Below are 19,426 nucleotides of genomic sequence, written 5' to 3'. Positions count from 1 at the left end.
GACCAATTCTGAAGACTTGACGAACCCACCACGGCCTGTCCAACATCCCGAGCTGATCCATCCGTCTTGGTGAGTTGACGATTTTTCTTCAATTTTAATGGACACTCTTTCACAATGGGCAGCGTTGGCCCAACAAATGATCGTCGATGTTTGCCTCATTACGGAGATTATGAATGAACACCTACAATCATAGACATTTAGGTCCTCTATATTATCGTAACTACCTGTACTCACCCAACGCTGCTCACTGTTAAGAGGGGCCCATAAAATACTAAGAATTCATAGCTTCATCTAAATCTTACGATTTAAAATTTTAATACAATTTAATACAGATTATATTATACGCTATGATTTCTAAGTATTGTGATAAAGTAACGCATTGCTAAAAATGTAAATATGTTAGCAGTGTTGATTAACAATTGACTTGAAGTCTTAAGAAATATCACTTGAGCTAAAGCTTAATAATTTGACAGTAATGTAACAATCAATTTCTCAAGACTTCGGGATGTAATTAGGATTGTAAAACTAACATTTAGTATGCACAGAAATTCGTAGTGTCTTGACTACAGTAGCACAAACAGTAGCTAGTGTTCTATGTAGATTTGTATTTTGCATGCTATTTTATGTTATTTTGAAACTGTTATTTACTAATTTATTATTAATAAATATCTAATAATATAAAATATCTAATTAATATTTATTATATATAAATTCAATTATTATTGAACCTGCTTTAAAGAGCGCACATTAATCGTTAATTTCAAGCCTCGAAGACATTAGACATTATACTAATGTATTGTGTAAATAAGATTTATACTAATTATATATTTTTATGAAGGTATATCTTCATATAAAAGGGTCGCTTTTGTAGTAAATACAAAAAATAACACTCCATTCCTATATTTTCAGCGTTTAACACAAATGCTATAGTATATGACAATACTCCATGGAGACCAGGAAGAGAATCTGATCAAGTTCGGTCGTCAGAAGATGATGAAAGGAAGCTTAAGAATCTAGCGACTCGAATATTGTCTAACGGTGTTGAAGTATTGGTTAAGGATAAAAATCATGATGGCAAACAAGAACAGGTAAATGTTATGAACAATTTTAATAATAGTATGGTCAGAGCAGAATAGGAAGTAAATGTGTATACTTTGATAATTTAATTTCGTCCGATCGTAAAGTATAAAAAAGTAGTTTCTATTGATGACACAAGATTGAGCTCTCTCACAATGGAGACTTAATATTTATTTTCTAATGTTTCATATCTTTACAAATTTGAATACACCTAAATTCTTAAGTTGCTAATAATTTTTATTACCTATTTTGCTGTGGCCGAGAATTATGTAATAAAAGCGCTGTGCTTCATGCTTATTTGTGTCTAATATTTCATATTTCGAAGTTAAATTAATTTCATTGCAGGATGATCTCTTTTACTATCATTTTGTCTTTTTCTCAGCGTATGCTTAAGTTCATGCACATTACTTCAACAAAACCGCACCACTCCGGTACTACACAAAACAAGTCACTATTATCATCAGCAGTTGCTACCGTTGTAAATCAGCAACAAATGAGTGCTTTTTTTCCTATGCATCACCTCAGGCAGCACAATTATATCATCAAGACATGTATGACAACATACACATATTTGACGACAATAGTACAAAACAAGAGAAGTGCTATATCTACTTTTGAAACTATTGTATCCGTGGTCACTACGGAATCGTTAACAAACCTTTATGCAACAGACGTTTTGGCTGAATTAAAGCCGACGAAAGTAAGAGTAATTTCATAACCCAAATCCTTGGGAGTGAAAAAAATATCTGGGGTTGAATGCTGGTATTCCCCAATATTGACCTGATTAACATTTTTCTAACTTAACATGATTTACACAAAATATTTACGATGGATTTTCCAAACCGTAACTAGATAAATCCATGTACCAAGTAACGAAACCTTTATCAAAATAATTACGCATGCATTTACCCTTATCGTATATTATCATTGATTTGTCACCTATCCCGGTATTTTATTAAACATTATTTTGAATGTAACACTAACAATTTTTTTGTTTATTTCAGACCAAATACATGGAAGTGAAAACAATACAACCAACAGAAGCAAATAATATTTACCTGAATAATCTTGGAAAAATCGATAAACGTATAGATCATGACGATGACAGTATGTTTGATTTGATACAACCATCAGAAGTCAATCATGTCTCTTGTACTACAACGTCGTGTTCTTGTAGTCATACTAAAACTGAAGGTCTACAATCGAAATACACAAATATGAGGGACTCAGATGTACCGTCTGATAAGCATGCAATAAAAACGACGAAAAGAGATGTGCCTAAAGTTGATATCAAAACCACAAACAAAGAAACTCTATCTATGAAAACAAAATATCGACCATACGACTATGAAGTAAATTCTCCAATTACACCGACTGACAGAATTGTGGAAAAATATACGGAGGTAATAAGCGATTATTCAGATGAAAAAGATAACAGTCCTTTAGAAGCAAGTGATCTTCTGACGAATGAACAAGCCCCAGGTCCAGTAAAAACTAACAAAACTTCAAATAATAAAGCTCCAGAAAAGGCAAAACCGGACAGGCCTCAGAAAGTAAACAAAAACAAACTGGTTGTTGCGGAACTAATAAAACTAGGTTCTTTAGGTATTAAAGGATTATCCCAACTAGCTCCTGTTTTTGAAAAGATGACAGGTAGTTTTATGAAACGACAAGAAGTTAATCAGACCACAACTTCAACAACTGAAAAGCCGGTTACAAAATTAACTCCATATGCTGCAGATAAAAGGGTTGATAGTGAAGAAACAAAACATGGAAACTTTCCAATTTATATACCAGTTGACGAAATGGAAACCGCAGAATCACAGGCATCATTCAGTAATGTATCATTTCACAAAAACTATCCATGGGCTTTTGACCACAAACATTCAAAAGGTCATTATATTGTTCCACCCAAAATTGTTCAAGAAAGTCCTTTAGTGAATGGTGGAATACCTATAAGTCCCGGTGAAATAATTCGCGCAAATTCCGATGTTATCGTTGGGAAACCTGCTATCGGAGGGCCATTAACGTTAGCTGCTAGCGGAATAAAGTTCCATAACCCCGTAAACCGACCTCCTGTAGATAGTTATATGGCTGATAGTGAACAATATCCTGTTAATGAACAATACCCTCTAAGTCTTCCGCAGAATAAGAAGAAAAATGTGGCACATGCAGACGATTCATTTGATTTGAGGCCTCCTGAACCACCTAAAACATATTCGAAACCATTTAAAAACGCATTAAGACCTTCACCATCTCCTTCCTATTCAAATCAAAATTCCGGTGGCAAAGTGACAGGCCCCAAGGATCAATCTAATAAAGTAAATGCCGGTGATGTTCACAAAGATCATGGGCGACCAGTATTTTTAGATTATATTCCATCGTTGGCTAAGCCATCAAGCACTAATATACCTCTAGAACATCATATTGAATTCCGACCGGTTGAAGAAAATCGCGATGGATACGAAGTAATGGACAGTAGTCCAAGTTCTTCTGAAATAGTTAGCAGCAAAATTGAAGCCACCGATGAAGATATATCTGATTCTTCAGATGCTATTAACAAACCTTTCTTAGTCGATATTCAACCGTCGAGGGTTGCTAATGTATTAATTCCACATGGAAGTTCAACCGCGCTGGTTTTCGCTGGATCTTCTGAACCTCATAAAACTGGTGATTATATAGACGATCCTTTGCCATATCCTGAACCAGGGTACTTTGGAAGCTTTAGTATTGATGCACCACAAATGACAAACGTACATAGCGTAAATCCTAACAAAGGTCAACTATTGAAAAAACCAAATATAAATTCACCTTCAGATCATCAATATGATAACCGAAATGTACAATTCAATGAAAAGGAATCCGAAACAAATAATAATATTAGATTGAAATGGGAAAATAATCAACGTTTTAATTCCAAAAACATACCTCCACCCATGAGTATACAGGAGTCACACGTACGAATTGGACCACAAATTACTGTATATAAACCAGATAATTATAACGGAGACTTTGAGAAGTACAAACAAAATAAAAAACCGTTAAAATCTAAGGATGGTAAGGAAATAATCGATCGAGAGTACGAAAACTACTTAGCAGTTCCTCCTCCACCTCTAAAACAATACCAGGATAATCATCACTCTAAAAATAAACCTTATAACCAAAGACCGATAGTTCACAATAAGCCAGTTCAAGATATGAAAGTATTTTTGAACGTACAACACCCGGTTCCAGAACAATTACCTCCTAAGATTACGTCTGAAATATATTTTGCGTCACAACCTCATAAAAATGTTCAAAATCCTACTTTTACTGTTCACATACCCAAACTATCATCTGCAAACGATGCGCAAAATAATAATCATGTAAGTTACCAACCATATAGGCCAAACAATTTTGAAAGCAATTCCTTTTCGGTTATTACATCACCGAACATTGCAAATAAATCTATCACTACTAATATTAATAATGACAATACATTCAGTGTCACACTAAATACTGCCACTGGGGTAAAAAGTCATGGAGGTTCTAGTCATACCATCGGCACAAGTATAACGGTACCTTTAAGTGCATCTGAACACAACGGTGAAATAAATGCTAACATTCCAATTGGTACCAATTTTGCAATTAGAGTTGAAGATGATCCTTCTAAATACGATACTGTTGCTTTGAACGGTAAACGAGATCCCAGTTTAATGATATATGACAAAACTATTAAAAACAATATTAACAATACTTCTTATAAAATATCTTCGAATGAACCTAATGTAACGAAAAATTATGTTCTTGTGCATAAAAATAATAAAGATATGATTGAATCAGCACCACCTTCTATTAATAGCCACGCTAATTTCCCAATGATAAATGATAAAACTTATAAGACGAACAATAAGGAGAAACCAGTAACAGAAATAATTGATGATATGGAGTCGCATGAACAGAGACGTCCAGGAAAGATTATTTCTCATATACCAACTAATTCTCATGGTTGGTATTCTAGTGTGCTTAATGAAGGTAATTTGAAGCATATTAACAACATTAAGGTTGAAGGAACGACTAGAAAAGTGATACCTTTAACGTACGAGTTTGATAAAGATCGTGTACAAGATTTTGGCCCTAAGATAACAACCGTAGGTAAACCTCCTACCGACTTTTTGGACACAGGTGCAAAGCCTTCACCCAATAAGTTTAACATTGGTAGGCCGTTTTCAAAGCAAAAAGATTCAGACAAACCTGCATCCACGTTTACAATCAAACCTAGTTATATACCATCTATTTACGTTTCAAATCAACCTGTTTATAATATACCAATCGTTGATAACTCGGATGAAGTACGTAATAAACCAGCAGAAAATGTGAAACCTGTATACGAAACTTCAGAGGAAATTTACGATGGCAAAGAAGGCATTGAGGAATCTGATGAAGAAATGTCAGGAGAGGTCAGTTCAGAATCAATGAAAATTCCGATAATTACTTCATCGAGTGAAAATAATACCGTCTCAAAATCTACGAATGAAATTGTACCGCCGGTAAATAAGGATAAGGTGGATCTTGTTAAATTTAACCCCGGTACTCAAACAGAAAAGCCATTCAGATCTGCTAATAAGACAACGTTCCACTCTAATAATATGAATCCGATATTCAATAATAATCCTTACATGAAACCCAGACCTTTTACTGTAAATAACGCAATACCTCTTGACCATCAATTACAACAACCGCACTGGCAGATTAATGAAATGATGGAAAATAGTACAAATGCATCATATGAAGACAGTTTTGAACTGAATACAGGAGAAAAGATGAATGACAAACATTTGAATAAATCAATGGGTTCCGTCAATGAGACTAATGTTCATATCTATGAAAAACAAAATGACTCTAATATTATAACGTCTACAATTCACATAAAAGATAAGAAACCATTATTAATAAAGATTCCAGATAGATCTACTTTGCCTACTTTTACAATAAATACGGATGACGTGAATAATGCAACGGTAAGTGACATAATTGATTTGTCACCACCTCCTCAAAGAACAGATTATAATGTACGACCTTTACAACATAACGATTTAATTATGGGTATGAGTCCACCACCACCGGCTACCATCTCGATCAATAGACATCCTACAAGAGCTCCTCAGACCGCTAGACCTGTTCCTGTCCGAACACCCCCACCTTATAGAAATGTACCACCAAGAACGTTGCCACCAAGACCTAACGCTCAACGGCCAGTTAAGAAACCAGCAATTCTCAACGATGAAGTATCAACTTATAGGCCAACAAATGATATGTTTAATAAATACAAACGACCTTACTTTAATCGTGACCAACCGTCATCTACGTTATTACCTCCTCCTCGTGAACTTCCAACAGCAGTTCCTTCATTTAATTCAGAACCTGCAGCTACACTTGCCGCGTCTTCTGTGTCTAATGTTATTTTCCCGACACCTACTTCATCAGGATGGTTAACCTCTTCGGGAGTAGAATTTTCGTCTAGTTTTAAATTTAATCCCACATCTGTTCAAGATCCGGAAATAATAACATCGTCTAAATCAGACTCTGACTTGATCTCATCGGATACATCCGCTGAAAATTCCTACTCTTATGAAGATGAGTCTAGTCAATCTAAATATGATAGTTCAGAAAATCCTGTAACCGAAAAGAGATATCCTAATGCTCCATCTGATGAAGAGCCTATGACACAATCTAGTGAAGTCAATAATAATACAGCTAATAATTCATCATCATATGAATCAAGCCAAGAAGATAGTACAACTGATAAAATTAAGATAACATCAATTATGGGTTCACGAAATAGAACACGTAAGCCATACCCGATTCGATCTGATGATAGAAAAACAAATAAATATAAACCCTCATCTAAATCAAGCGCTATTGCACCGACCAGGACATTATCAAGACCAGAAGTATTATATCCTACTAGACAAGTTTCCATTAAGAAAATTATAAGGCCAGGTGTAAGCCGTTACCCCAATACCCAACAATTCCATATGATAGAAAGTTCAGAAGCACCGCTCGAGGAAGATTTTATAAAACCTACACAATCTCTTAATATGTTTGATGATAAGTCCTCTGTTATACCTGAAATAACAGCAACAATTCAAAAAACTGTTACTTCTACATTAACAATTAATAAGAACCCAGAACCAACACATGTCGAAGTGTTGCATCATGCTGGCAATGAAATAAGAATATCAGACGAAATTGTTCCTACTAAGACCGAGTTTAAAACTACCGTAGTAACTCTAACAAAAACTCTTTCTGAACCTCCGAAGACAATATCAAGCGTTGGCTATGTTAATCTGACACATACTCTCACTGTCACACATACGAAAACAAGTCTTGTTAGTCAATCAGAAGGGGCTGTTACACAAACTTTAGTTTTGACTAATACCCATACCTCGACTGTCGTAGACGTAATAACGGAAATTTACACGCAAGTCCAACCAACCACCATAATTGAAACAGTAACAAAACACATTCCTATACCACAAGTTGAAGCCACACCTGTTCAAGAAATAACTTCAACAAAGATGGTATCTCTAGATGATATTTCTATGTCTTCAGAAGAAAAGGAAAACTTTATAATTAAAGATTCAGATGCCACAGAAAATATTCAAAAGATTGAGGCTGATGAAGACAAAGACAATGAGAGCTTCTTTGTCGTTATGAACAAGTCGCAAAATGGAGGTAAATCACCACCAATAAGCACAGATATCGAAACTGGTGACTTTGATGGAATAACAAGAAATGAACAAGTTAATAGCAACGGCGTATCTCAAGTATTATTCGGTGAAATATTGTTAGCCGGAACACCTTATTTGGAGACAACAAACATTGGTCATGCCGGTAAGTTTATAAAGTCTTTGAATGATTGTTAAATAGTTTTAGTTGTTCATAAAAATGGTAAATGATTTCAGGAATTGGTTTCGGCAAAGAATGTCAGCCAGACTGCAAGGCATCAAGAAATGAACGTTGTCAAAGAATTGATGGTATGATGAAGTGTGTATGTAGGCCCGGCTTTGCTAGAATGTTCCCAGACAGACCGTGTAAACGTAAGTATTTATTTATACAATTAATGATTGAGTAGCTATCAAACTGAATATAAAGTACAAAATACTTTTATGCCATAAGAAGATAAATCAAATATTTTTAAATATACCGCATAATATCCAACTTTGTTTCTTTGAATTACATTAGAATAATTCACAATTCAACTTTTCCTTCCAGCAACCTACACGTATTCAGTAAGCCTAGTCCTAGCATCGCAAGGTAACAAGCGGCTCAAGTTCCACCCCAATCTAGCAGATAATTCTACCAAAGAATACCACAATCTCGCTATAGCTACGCACGAGGGTATAAACAGAATGGTGATGCAATCAGACTTGAGAGATGTATTCCATGGTGTTCATATAACTGGATTCCATCCGATTGAAATGAAGGCAAAGAATAAAGAAGTTTATCAGGGTGTTGTTAATGATTTCTATGTACAGGTAAATAAAAGTTGATTCATTGGTGAATAGTAGATAAGAATTAAATTGCACCAGATAATAAATATAACAGAAATAGTAACTTTATTTATAGAAATTTAAAGTAAACAAATTACTACGAAATAATTAAGTTAAAAACATGTAAATGTTTTAAATGTAATTATTCCAAAAAATTGCCAACTATATGCGAGTTTTTAAAGAAAAACCCGCATAGTTCCGTTCCTGTTGGATTTCCGTGATAAAAAGTAGCCTATGTCTTTCAGTTAAGTACCTATATCAAATCTCATTATAATCGGTTCAGTAGTATTTGCGTGATAGAGTAACATCCATCCATCTATACCAGGGATGCACAGACTTATTAAGACTAGGGGCCACTCGGGCAAATTATGAACTGATGGCGGGCCGCCGGAAGTATAGGTAATTAAAGACAATAAAGAATTGATAATAATATATTAAAATTGAAATAGAATTTATTAATTTACTTGTAGCAACACGTAAAACTGCTTCCAAACTTTCGTTTGCAAGGCGGTTTCGATTTTTTGTTTTATTATTATTTAATATCGAAAAGGTTAATATATAGATAGAATCAAATAATCTGGCACATTTCAGAGCGCTTATGCGAAACTCTTTATACATATTTTTATCAATGCAGCGGTAAAAGTTCAGCAAGTCTCCTTCGTTGAATTTGTTGCGTAAATCTTGGTCGTTTTGAATGTCGATAATTTCTAACTGCATTGACTCTGGCGCATTTTCATCTGAAATCGTGAAAGGATTGCTGAATATGTTCAACAGAGGTTTCACTTTTTTAAACTCTGAAAATCTGTCTTGAAAAGCTTGAATCAAAATATCCAGCTTTTCTATATAACTGGAATTAATCGCAGTTTTGTTGAATTTTTCAGCCATTTTCTTATAATTCTGAAAATGGTTGTAATTTCCAGAATTCAATTGCGATCTGAAAAGTGTCAGCTTGCATTTAAAGGATGATACATGAGCGTAGAGCTGGGATAACAGTTGATTTTTGCCTTGAAGCCGTGTGTTCAAGACATTCAAATGATTTGTTATGTCAACTAAAAAAAGCCAAATCACACAACCAATCAGGATTTTTAAGTTCCGGTACATCCCTTTGCTTTTCCGCCAGAAATATTCAGTTTTATTCTGGAATAGAATTCAATATTTTTCGAATGTACGAGAGTATTATTTATGCTGTCGGCGGGCCACCAGAATTCAACCGGCGGGCCGCGGTCTGTGCATCACTGATCTATACAAACTTTCGCATTTATAATACAGGGTGTCCAGCAGCAGATTTCAATGTTTGAACGCTTCTAGTTTTAAAACGCGACGTGCGAAGGGGACGCGGGGGGTGTCATTCAGCAATCAGCGCGTGAGCCGTGAGCTGAGCTCTGCGGATTTTTTAGTCGCCATGGAGCAGTGGAGTGGAGTGCATCGCGCTTATGCTATTGAGGCATACTTTTCGTGTGATTTCGCTGGCGAAAGCACGCCGTCGGTTTAATAACCATTATCAAATTCATCGTTTAAGAGATGGACCTTCGATAAATTTGATACAGTCGTAGGTAGCAAGGTTTAGGGCTACAGGTTCAGTCATTAATAACCCTAGGCCGGGACCAGCACCATCAGTATCCACGATAGAAAACATTAAACGTGTTATGAATTCTGTAATTGAAAATCCTTGTTTATCACTTCGCACACGTTCGTCGATATTGGGAATTCCTAAATCGATTTTACAGGTCATTATGCGAAAAAAGCTTAAGCTCCATCCATACTAAATTCAGATTATTCAAGATTTGCTACGTGTCATACTGCTAATGTGTCAATGAATTCAGTGCGGCAGTTATTTCTTGAAAAGCACATATCCCGAAATGGCACCATCCCGTGGCCACCCAGGTCACCAGACCTAAGTCCATGTGACTTTTTCTTGTGGGGCTATCTAAAAACTGTGGTTTACCAATCAAATCCAACAATCATAAGACGACTGAAGGAAAATATCCGGGCTGAAATAAACATAATTCCCAGTTCTCTTTGCAAACAAGTTTTTCTCAACATGCGGAATAGATTGAGGAGTGTGTGAGAGTAGAAGGGCGGCATTTGGAAAATGTAATTTTCAGGAGATAAAATCCGCACTCGTCTTCTTTTGACTTTTATAAAAATATTTTGTTTAGAAATAATACTTCTTTTTTTACAAGCCCGCAAACATTGAAATCTGCCACTGGACACCCTGTATTAGTAGGATATTGCTGTAAAAGTATAAAACATGTTAATCTTTCAGCTCTCCGACAATGCGCATGAATACAGATTGAAGGAAGTTATTGAAAAATACTTAAGGAATAACAACTACAGTCTCGGAGGAACCGAAGTGCATGCGGCAGCTGATCTAATCGACAGGCTTAATGTTAGCGGTAAGTTTGTTTTGATAATAATAGGGCCTTTAATAAATAAAAAGATATATTTATTTCATAATTTATTGCACACACATTAGAAAAAGAAATACAGTTTGAACATAAAATATAAAAATATATGTACGACTGACCGGTTGGCTTGGTTGGTAGTGGCCCTGCCTTTCAAGCCAGAGCTCGTGGGTTCGATTCCCACCCGGGGCAAATTGTGTGATGTTTGCTCTGTGTCTGGGTGTTAATTATCTTTATAAGTATTTATTTAAAATTATATATGTATGTTTATCAGCCATCTGGTTTCCATAACACAAGCGGAAGCTTAGTACCTATGGGATCAGATCGTGCCGTGTGTGAAAATTGTCCCGAAAAATATTTACAAATGCGGTCTTATTGCTGTAGTAGAGTGGTTTACCTAAAGTGTTCTTATATTTTTAAGTGATATTTAACAAAATGGTTACTGTTTGAGGTGAGGCTGTGGCGTTTATATATCTCTACAATTTACTCAACATATTTTTTAATTGGTCTGTTACATTTTGTATACTGCTAGCCGTAGGTGTATGGCCTTAGTCTTTATGTAGCTCTAGAATTTATATGTAAAAATAAATTGCAGACTTCGACGAATGCCTCAGCAGCCAATTCCACGACTGTTCAGAGCACGCCAAGTGCTTCAACCTCCGAGGCACATATACCTGCAGTTGTTTAGAAGGATTTGCTGATTTAAGCGTCAACACACTGTATCCTGGCAGGATTTGTTCTTGTAAGTACTATAATCATATTGTGGGATTTTGTATATTGAAAAGTAAAACATTTATTTTAGTTCAAAACTCTTTATTTCTTTAATATATACAACTGTATGCTAGAATACTTATAAAATAAAGACGAACATTTGCCAAAAACTTTTGAAGAAAGAAATTTACTTCATTCCTTTAGATTTTTTTCTCCTAACTCAATAATGCGACCACTATTACATAGTTTTAGATAAAACATTGTATACGTAGCATATTATTATTAGTCTGTGCCTATACCTTACTCTATTTACACTTATAATACTTATTAATAAGATGTTATTACATTCACCTTGGGGAGGCCTATGCCATAGAGCAAGACAATCATAAAACCGGTGTCTAATACAAATAATAATATTAAAAAAAAAAAAAATCAAAATTATTTATTTCTTGCCTTTACATTAGGTCTTAAACAAATTTAATTAAATATTAATTATTATGTTGCTTCTATAAACTTACATGTTAATGTTAAGTAATACTTAAATAGTTTTTTGAGAAGAAATGTAACATTTAAGATTGTTAATAACGGCTTTATTTATTTCATTCACAGCGGAAGCAGTTGGTTGTGACACTTGCAACTACCACGGTACTTGCTTCGACAGAGAGAGTGCTGTCATCTGCGAATGCTTCAAGTGGTACGCTGGGAGGACCTGCCAGATTAATCTTAAAGGTAAAGTAATGTATTATTAATAAATATATGTAATAATAATGTAAGTAGGATTAATTCTTAGTTAACAATATGTTCGTAAATAGATAGTTGAAATGTAGAGCCTTCAGGATATTTAAAAAAATAAATCGTCAAATATATTGATACTCCTATTTTTATGTTCAACTATTCAAAGGTAAACCTGCATAGTTCCCGTTCCCGTGGGATTTTCGGGATAAAAACTATTCTATTGTCCTCTATGTGCATGCTAAATTTTATGAAAACCGGTTCAGCAGTTTTTGCATGAAGGAGTAACAAACAAACATACAAACTCACATTTATTATATTAGTAAGTAGGATTAATATTTAATATTTATTCATCTTTTTCCAGCCGTGCTGATAACAGTGACCGTCAGCGGTCTACTCATAGTAGCGGCGGCTACGATCTACGCGTCACGGCGCTGCTGCGCGCCGCGCTCGCCGGCCACACAGACGTTCGTGATTGGCTGCATGCAGGGCATGCCGGGGCTGCATCAGGTATAGTGGCTTGTGATTGGTTGAAATTTCATTTGTTTATTGCGTGAACGCCGAACCTATTGTGCGTTCTAGCCTTGTTCTAGAAGACTCATCGGCTACACAGACGTTCGTGATTGGCTGCATGCAGGCATGCCGTGGCTGCATCAGGTATAGTGGCTTGTGATTGGTTGAAATTTCATTTGTTTATTGCGTGAACGCCGAACCTATTGTGCGTTCTAGCCTTGTTCTAGAAGACTCATCGGCTACACAGACGTTCGTGATTGGCTGCATGCAGGCATGCCGTGGCTGCATCAGGTATAGTGGCTTGTGATTGGTTGAAATTTCATTTGTTTATTGCGTGAACGCCGAACCTATTGTGCGTTCTAGCCTTGTTCTAGAAGACTCATCGGCTACACAGACGTTCGTGATTGGCTGCATGCAGGCATGCCGTGGCTGCATCAGGTATAGTGGCTTGTGATTGGTTGAAATTTCATTTGTTTATTGCGTGAACGCCGAACCTATTGTGCGTTCTAGCCTTGTTCTAGAAGACTCATCGGCTACACAGACGTTCGTGATTGGCTGCATGCAGGCATGCCGTGGCTGCATCAGGTATAGTGGCTTGTGATTGGTTGAAATTGCGTTTGTTTATTGCGTGAACACACGAACCTATTGTGCGTTCTAGCCTTGTTCTAGCAGACTCGTCGGCTACACAGACGTTCGTGATTGGCTGCATGCAGGGCATGCCGGGGCTGCATCAGGTATAGTGGCTTGTGATTGGTTGAATTTGCGTGTGTTTATCGCGTGACGCATGAACATATTGTGCGTTCTAGGCTCTAGCCTTGTTCTAGCAGACTCATCGGCTACACAGACGTTCGTGATTGGCTGCATGCCGGGGCTGCATCAGGTATAGTGGCTTGTGACTGGTTGAAATTGCGTTTATGAGTGAATGTACAATGTAGGTTCTAGCTGTGTAGCAAACTTGTACAGAACCTACGCCGTGTACCTAATTGAATAGATGATGTTGCGGGGTATAACCACGTATAACAATACAAAAGCATAATATGAAGAAGCCATTGAAATTTACATTATATTGGTCTCTTCTAAAAATTAAGCATTTGTCAATTTTAGAATTGCCCAGTTTTATTCTTGACGCTCTACATCCTAAATATTTAATTAAAATATGTAATAATTTCAGGGTAACATGCCAAAACAGAGAGCTGATCGACGGGCACTTATAGCTGAGCGGGAGACTGCTGAGACTTGTAGCGTTCAGAATGCTTCTCTACCTTATATACCAACAAAGGTAAGTTTTCTTTATTATTAAATAAAACAATATCCTTAATTAAGTCATAGAGCTACCTATGGGTAAAGTGAAAATCAAAGTACAGAAAGTAGCAACAAATCTGAGTTGAGAGAATGTTTAGTACTTATACTTAAGCAAAATTTTGATGTAAATTTTAAGATGCACCTTTAGGTTGTATGTATAATATGATATTATTATGTTCGTGTCGCGTTGTAAGCGTATATAAAATATGTATAAAAGAGCTAAAGTTCAAATTTCGCGATATGGAACTTTTATTGTGACCACAGCACACTGTGAGCTATGCTTTGGCTCAATACCTACCACTTGTAACTGATTTTTGAAGTCGAAGACTCTCAGAAAGAAGCTTCTCAGTTTTAAAGTAAATTAACATTATAAGAATGAAATCTATGTAACAGCCTTGATAATTTTTTTTTATCTACAGCAACGTTCCCGCGCCAGCAATAAGATCGCGATGTCGGAGCCTCCCGCGCACTCCCCGCCGCCGCCCCCCGCGCCCGCCGTGCTCATCCCCCGCGCTCGCCTGCACCCGCACAGCGATAGGTCAGTACTATGCTACAGTAAAACTGTAAATACTGTTAGATTACAATTTCGCTGGATAAAAATTACGATCTGTGACATTTGATTGAATTATAACGCATTATTTTTCGATAGATTATGATTGAACTGTCGCCAGTTTGCTCGTGAGTTAGATTGTAATCGACCGGTTTTTACAATCTTACGGCGACATATTATGTATCAGAAATAAAAAAATATATGACAATGTTTTAAGGCGTAATAGATAATAATAGATAATAATTATTAACTCAGCAAAATATTAGTAAAAAGAAGGAAAATAAGTGTAAAATAAATGAAATAAATCTTATTTAAAACTTCAATGTTTCAGCCGCGATAACCTTTCCCGAAAGAAGAGTCTAGAAACATGTGCCGAGGCGAAATTGATCAGTTATTTAGAATCCGGAGCAACTAATGTCACTGAAGAGGTATAATTTTATAATTACTTCATTGCAATCATTCCTACTAGTTAAAAATAAATAAATAAATTCATTCAATATCAGCTTGTTCTAATTTAAATATTTCTCGATTTTGTTCTCCCATTGTATCAGAATTCAGAGGTATTTACTAAATAATAAATATAAATATTCAAATTTGTTTTCAGATGAGAAGAAAGCATAGTTTAGAATCGTCATATAGCGCTAACAAGGATCGACATAATAAACAAGGTACATTTTTCATTATTTCAATGAAAATGATTTTTCTATTGAAACGTCTACTGTTTCTAAAAAAATATCTCAAAAATTATTTTATTTGCTTTCTCTGGTTTTTAGAAATGTATGCCATCAATAGTTTTTTTAATAATTGTTATCTTTCAAGGTGCTTTAGTATCAGCGGGATTTAAGGTATCAACAACGGTCCGTCCTGAAGATGGAATGAAAGAAGATGACGCTTCTTCGATAAACAAGACTGACGTTGATGGACAACTGTCGAGATTTGATACTTTAAGGAAATCTTATTGGTAATATTTTACTTTGACTAATATAATTTGGAAATCTGGTTCTGTGTACAGATTTTTGAAACTTTGAAATAATGTTATTTGATGAACAATTTTATGTGGTTGATAAGAAAGAATGAACTTTACGTTGTTACCGTATACTAAAATTCAGAGAGATATTATTTTTCATACATGTTTCGACTTTCATTATTTTTATCTAAACGTTCGAGCTTTAAAAAAAACAAACAATACTTATGCATAATGCTATTTAAGTGTTTTAAACCTATTTTCTTTATTTCAGCCAAGACGACAATATGTCTGAATGGACGGACGCTGAGCGTCGTTTGGGAGAGTTGTAAGCATTGAGCTATAAGGCTGACATTTTTAATATTAATTTATATTTGTAGGGGAATTAAGTTTTAATTTATTTCCTCTGTATGTCTATTATTAATAATGATCGTTTAATATTAAACTAAACTACGTAAAATATTCACAGAGGTGGGTGTATCACCATCACTGTTGATATTTCAATATTCACATCATAATATAATCAAAGAAAAGCTCATTAAAGTTTCTATTCATTTTACGAATTTAAAACTTTAGCTGTAACCTAGGTTCTATAGAAAAAATAAATAAAAATACAGCATTCCTTTTTCAAATGTTATTTTTGTCATAATAATTTAACAACCAAGAAGCTTATATCTAAGAGCGTATACGCACTATGCGGGTAGCCGTCCGGCTGACCGCAAGCACAATTATGTACGTAATATTCATTTCTATGCGCACTGCGATGCGGCTACCGCAGACCGCACAGTGCGCATAGAAATGAATATTACGTACATAATTGTGCTTGCGGTCAGCCGGACGGCTACCCGCAATGCGGCTACCCGCATAGTGCGTATACGCTCTAATACACTCGAGATTTCAGTATGAACATTAACTTGTAACATGTTGCCAAGTTAGGTGTGAAAGGGATAAAAAACATACAGGCGTCATTCAAGGTCATATTTTCTGTTCATACTGAAATCTCCAGTGTATTAGATATAAGCTTCTTGTTTACAACATAACACGGCTGGGTTATTTCCCACTTCCAAAACCCCCCGCTAGATGGCGCTGAAACAAATTGTGTTTCAGAACGTTGTCGGAGGCGCGGTCGGTGGGCGGCACGCTGCCCGCCAGCACGGGCCGAGCTGCGTCCTCCACACGACTTACACATCAGGTTTGTTTAGTATTTCATGTGTAAATATAAAAAATATACTACTATGTAAATTTTGTCTCATATTTAGCTTAGCATATGCATTACTGAAGATGTATAGTCACACAATATTTCAAAAATTTTAATGCGTAGGTATGTACTTCGAGCCTTGATAATAAACAATATTGATAATAATATCATAATGGGGCACATGGCAATAAATTTCTATTGAATGGAATATATTATATCTTTTCATAATCTCTTCATAATAGGCCCTCAAAATCGCCTTATTGTATATTAAAACTTTTCATAGAAATAAAATAGAAACTCGAAATTAAAATCTATTTACTATAATATTATCTATCTATACTTTTACTGCTACACACACTTTAAACACAAATAAAACTAGAATTATCTTATGCCTATTATATATTATAATAAAAGCTCTTTCTATACGACCTCTACAACCATTCGATATACCTACCCAGCATGAAATGCTATTTACCTGTAGGTACCACAGATACTATAATACAACATCCATATAATATTATTCACTATTTATTACCTGTACTATATTTACGCACAAAATAACTTGTAATCCAGGAAGTGAACACGATGGCCGAACGGGACCTGGGCTCCACCTTCCTCCTGCCTCACGTGCACCTTTATAAACCTGATCCTGTGGGTATTTCTTTTAAACCACCCTGTTGATATGTACAGCGTGTTCTTTTTTATTAAAAAAGCTTTGTCCAAAACCTAATGAATTATATACTAAAACCTTCCTCTTGAATCACTCGTTCTATTAAAAAAAACCGCATCAAAATCCGTTGCGTAGGTTTAAAGATTTAAGCGTACATACATAGGGACATAGGGACAGAGAAAGCGACTTTGTTTTATACTATGTAGTGATGTTGTATTCAGAAAATTAATCACATAGATTAAATGTAAAAAATAGGATTAAAAAGAACACGCTGTATACTCATAAATTTTATGATCGCTGTAAATGCACTCAATATGCACAATTTATTTTGATTTCAAACAATTCTAAATATAAATATTTTTGTACGGTTTTAATATTCAAAACCTTTTCTATACTTTGATATTTTTTTTTACTTTTATAAATATTAAATACACACAACTAATTATAAAATTCTTTATGATCTTTTTAGTCCACATTATTATGTTTTATCGAATAGGCTTCTTTTGAATATTACTTTTTCATTTTCAGACTAGCGACGTATCCGAGTTCGACTCTCTATGAAGAAACAAACATTAGACTGAAGAATCTGTATTATTTATTTATTTAACTTATTTTCACTTAGATATCTAATCCATCAACTCGAGGCTTTATCACCAAAACTATTTATTTATTTATGCTAGTTTTAATCATTTTTTTCCAGTGAAAAATCTTTCTATATTTTGATTGATTAGTAATGATGTATATATTTTCATACAAAATGTAGAATGCCATAATATATTTAAGAATCATTAGATTTAAGAAATGAAAACAATTTGAAGAAGAGATCGAATAAAGATCTCTTATTTGAAGAGTTTTCGTTTAAATTATTTATTGTGCAACGAAATGTGCCAATATTAACGGAATTATTATTAATGATATAACGAGAAGGTAGTGGGTTCGAATCCCATCGCAAATAAAATTAATAGGATTTTTGAAACATTAAATTGTGTACACTGTACAATTTTCTTTTGCGTCTTCATTATGAACTTTATATTGTAGAGGCTAGATCAGTGTATATAGATATTATTTATTAATTATTTATGTATAATATATATGTAAATATTCTAAGTAATTATAGAGTATTTTAGTACTTTTCATCACTGATTCTGAATACTGAAAGTTTAGATTCCAAGTTTTTATATTTAAATTAACTTCTATTGGCCTCCAATAACAAATATACCTAATTATCTAATTGAATAAAAACCCTGTCGTTTGTTTCATTTTTATTGTCTACGAAATATAAAGACCCAATCCTTTTATTAATTTATTTTTAGGTAGGTATTGAGTATTGTAGTTGATAATAATTCAAATGGCACAATTGTTTTTATACTTTTTGTTAATTTTTAATAAAATATTTTGTCATAAACCTTGGTTTCATTTTAATCACTTCCAAACTATATCCTTATTTACATGAGAAAAGAAAGCATTTCCTAATAAAATAATGAATGTTGGATTAAATATAAAAAAATAATATTATGACTTAATAACCTACATATTGAACACTCACACCTTGGCTCTATAATATGGTACCGCTTTATCAATTTTATTTTATAGACACCGATCTTGATAACTTACTTTGACTGACCGGTTGGCTTGGTTGGTAGTGGCCCTACCTTCCAAGCCAGAGGTCGTGGGTTCGATTCCCACCCGGGGCAAATATTTGTGTGATGAACATAGATGTTTGCTCTGTGTCTGGGTGTTAATTATCTATATAAGTATTTATTTAAAAT

At 34.8% G+C, this 19,426-nt stretch overlaps 1 protein-coding gene across 1 annotated transcript in view; it reads left to right on the top strand.

Moving 5' to 3' along the window:
* The window catches only part of LOC149897906 (uncharacterized), an 86,694-nt gene extending 67,825 nt beyond the window's left edge, over nt 1–18,869 (top strand). The window contains exons 3-19 of the mRNA XM_090115733.1: nt 910–1,088; nt 2,082–7,953; nt 8,025–8,159; nt 8,335–8,597; nt 10,879–11,008; nt 11,613–11,759; nt 12,338–12,457; nt 12,825–12,970; nt 14,145–14,252; nt 14,695–14,813; nt 15,157–15,253; nt 15,430–15,493; nt 15,645–15,786; nt 16,064–16,117; nt 16,897–16,981; nt 17,561–17,638; nt 18,186–18,869. Coding sequence (XP_089971859.1) covers nt 910–1,088; nt 2,082–7,953; nt 8,025–8,159; nt 8,335–8,597; nt 10,879–11,008; nt 11,613–11,759; nt 12,338–12,457; nt 12,825–12,970; nt 14,145–14,252; nt 14,695–14,813; nt 15,157–15,253; nt 15,430–15,493; nt 15,645–15,786; nt 16,064–16,117; nt 16,897–16,981; nt 17,561–17,638; nt 18,186–18,218 — 7,772 coding nt within the window. The 3' untranslated portion in view covers nt 18,219–18,869. The remainder of the gene's footprint in view (nt 1–909; nt 1,089–2,081; nt 7,954–8,024; nt 8,160–8,334; nt 8,598–10,878; nt 11,009–11,612; nt 11,760–12,337; nt 12,458–12,824; nt 12,971–14,144; nt 14,253–14,694; nt 14,814–15,156; nt 15,254–15,429; nt 15,494–15,644; nt 15,787–16,063; nt 16,118–16,896; nt 16,982–17,560; nt 17,639–18,185) is intronic.
* Nucleotides 18,870–19,426: the final 557 nt, after the last annotated feature.

Source organism: Colias eurytheme, chromosome 24, assembly GCF_061535395.1.
Source record: "Colias eurytheme isolate Ceu_HAF_F1 chromosome 24, ilColEury1 Martin Lab GWU primary, whole genome shotgun sequence".
NCBI lineage: Eukaryota > Metazoa > Arthropoda > Insecta > Lepidoptera > Pieridae > Colias > Colias eurytheme.
This window is presented reverse-complemented; position numbering and strand designations above follow the sequence as displayed.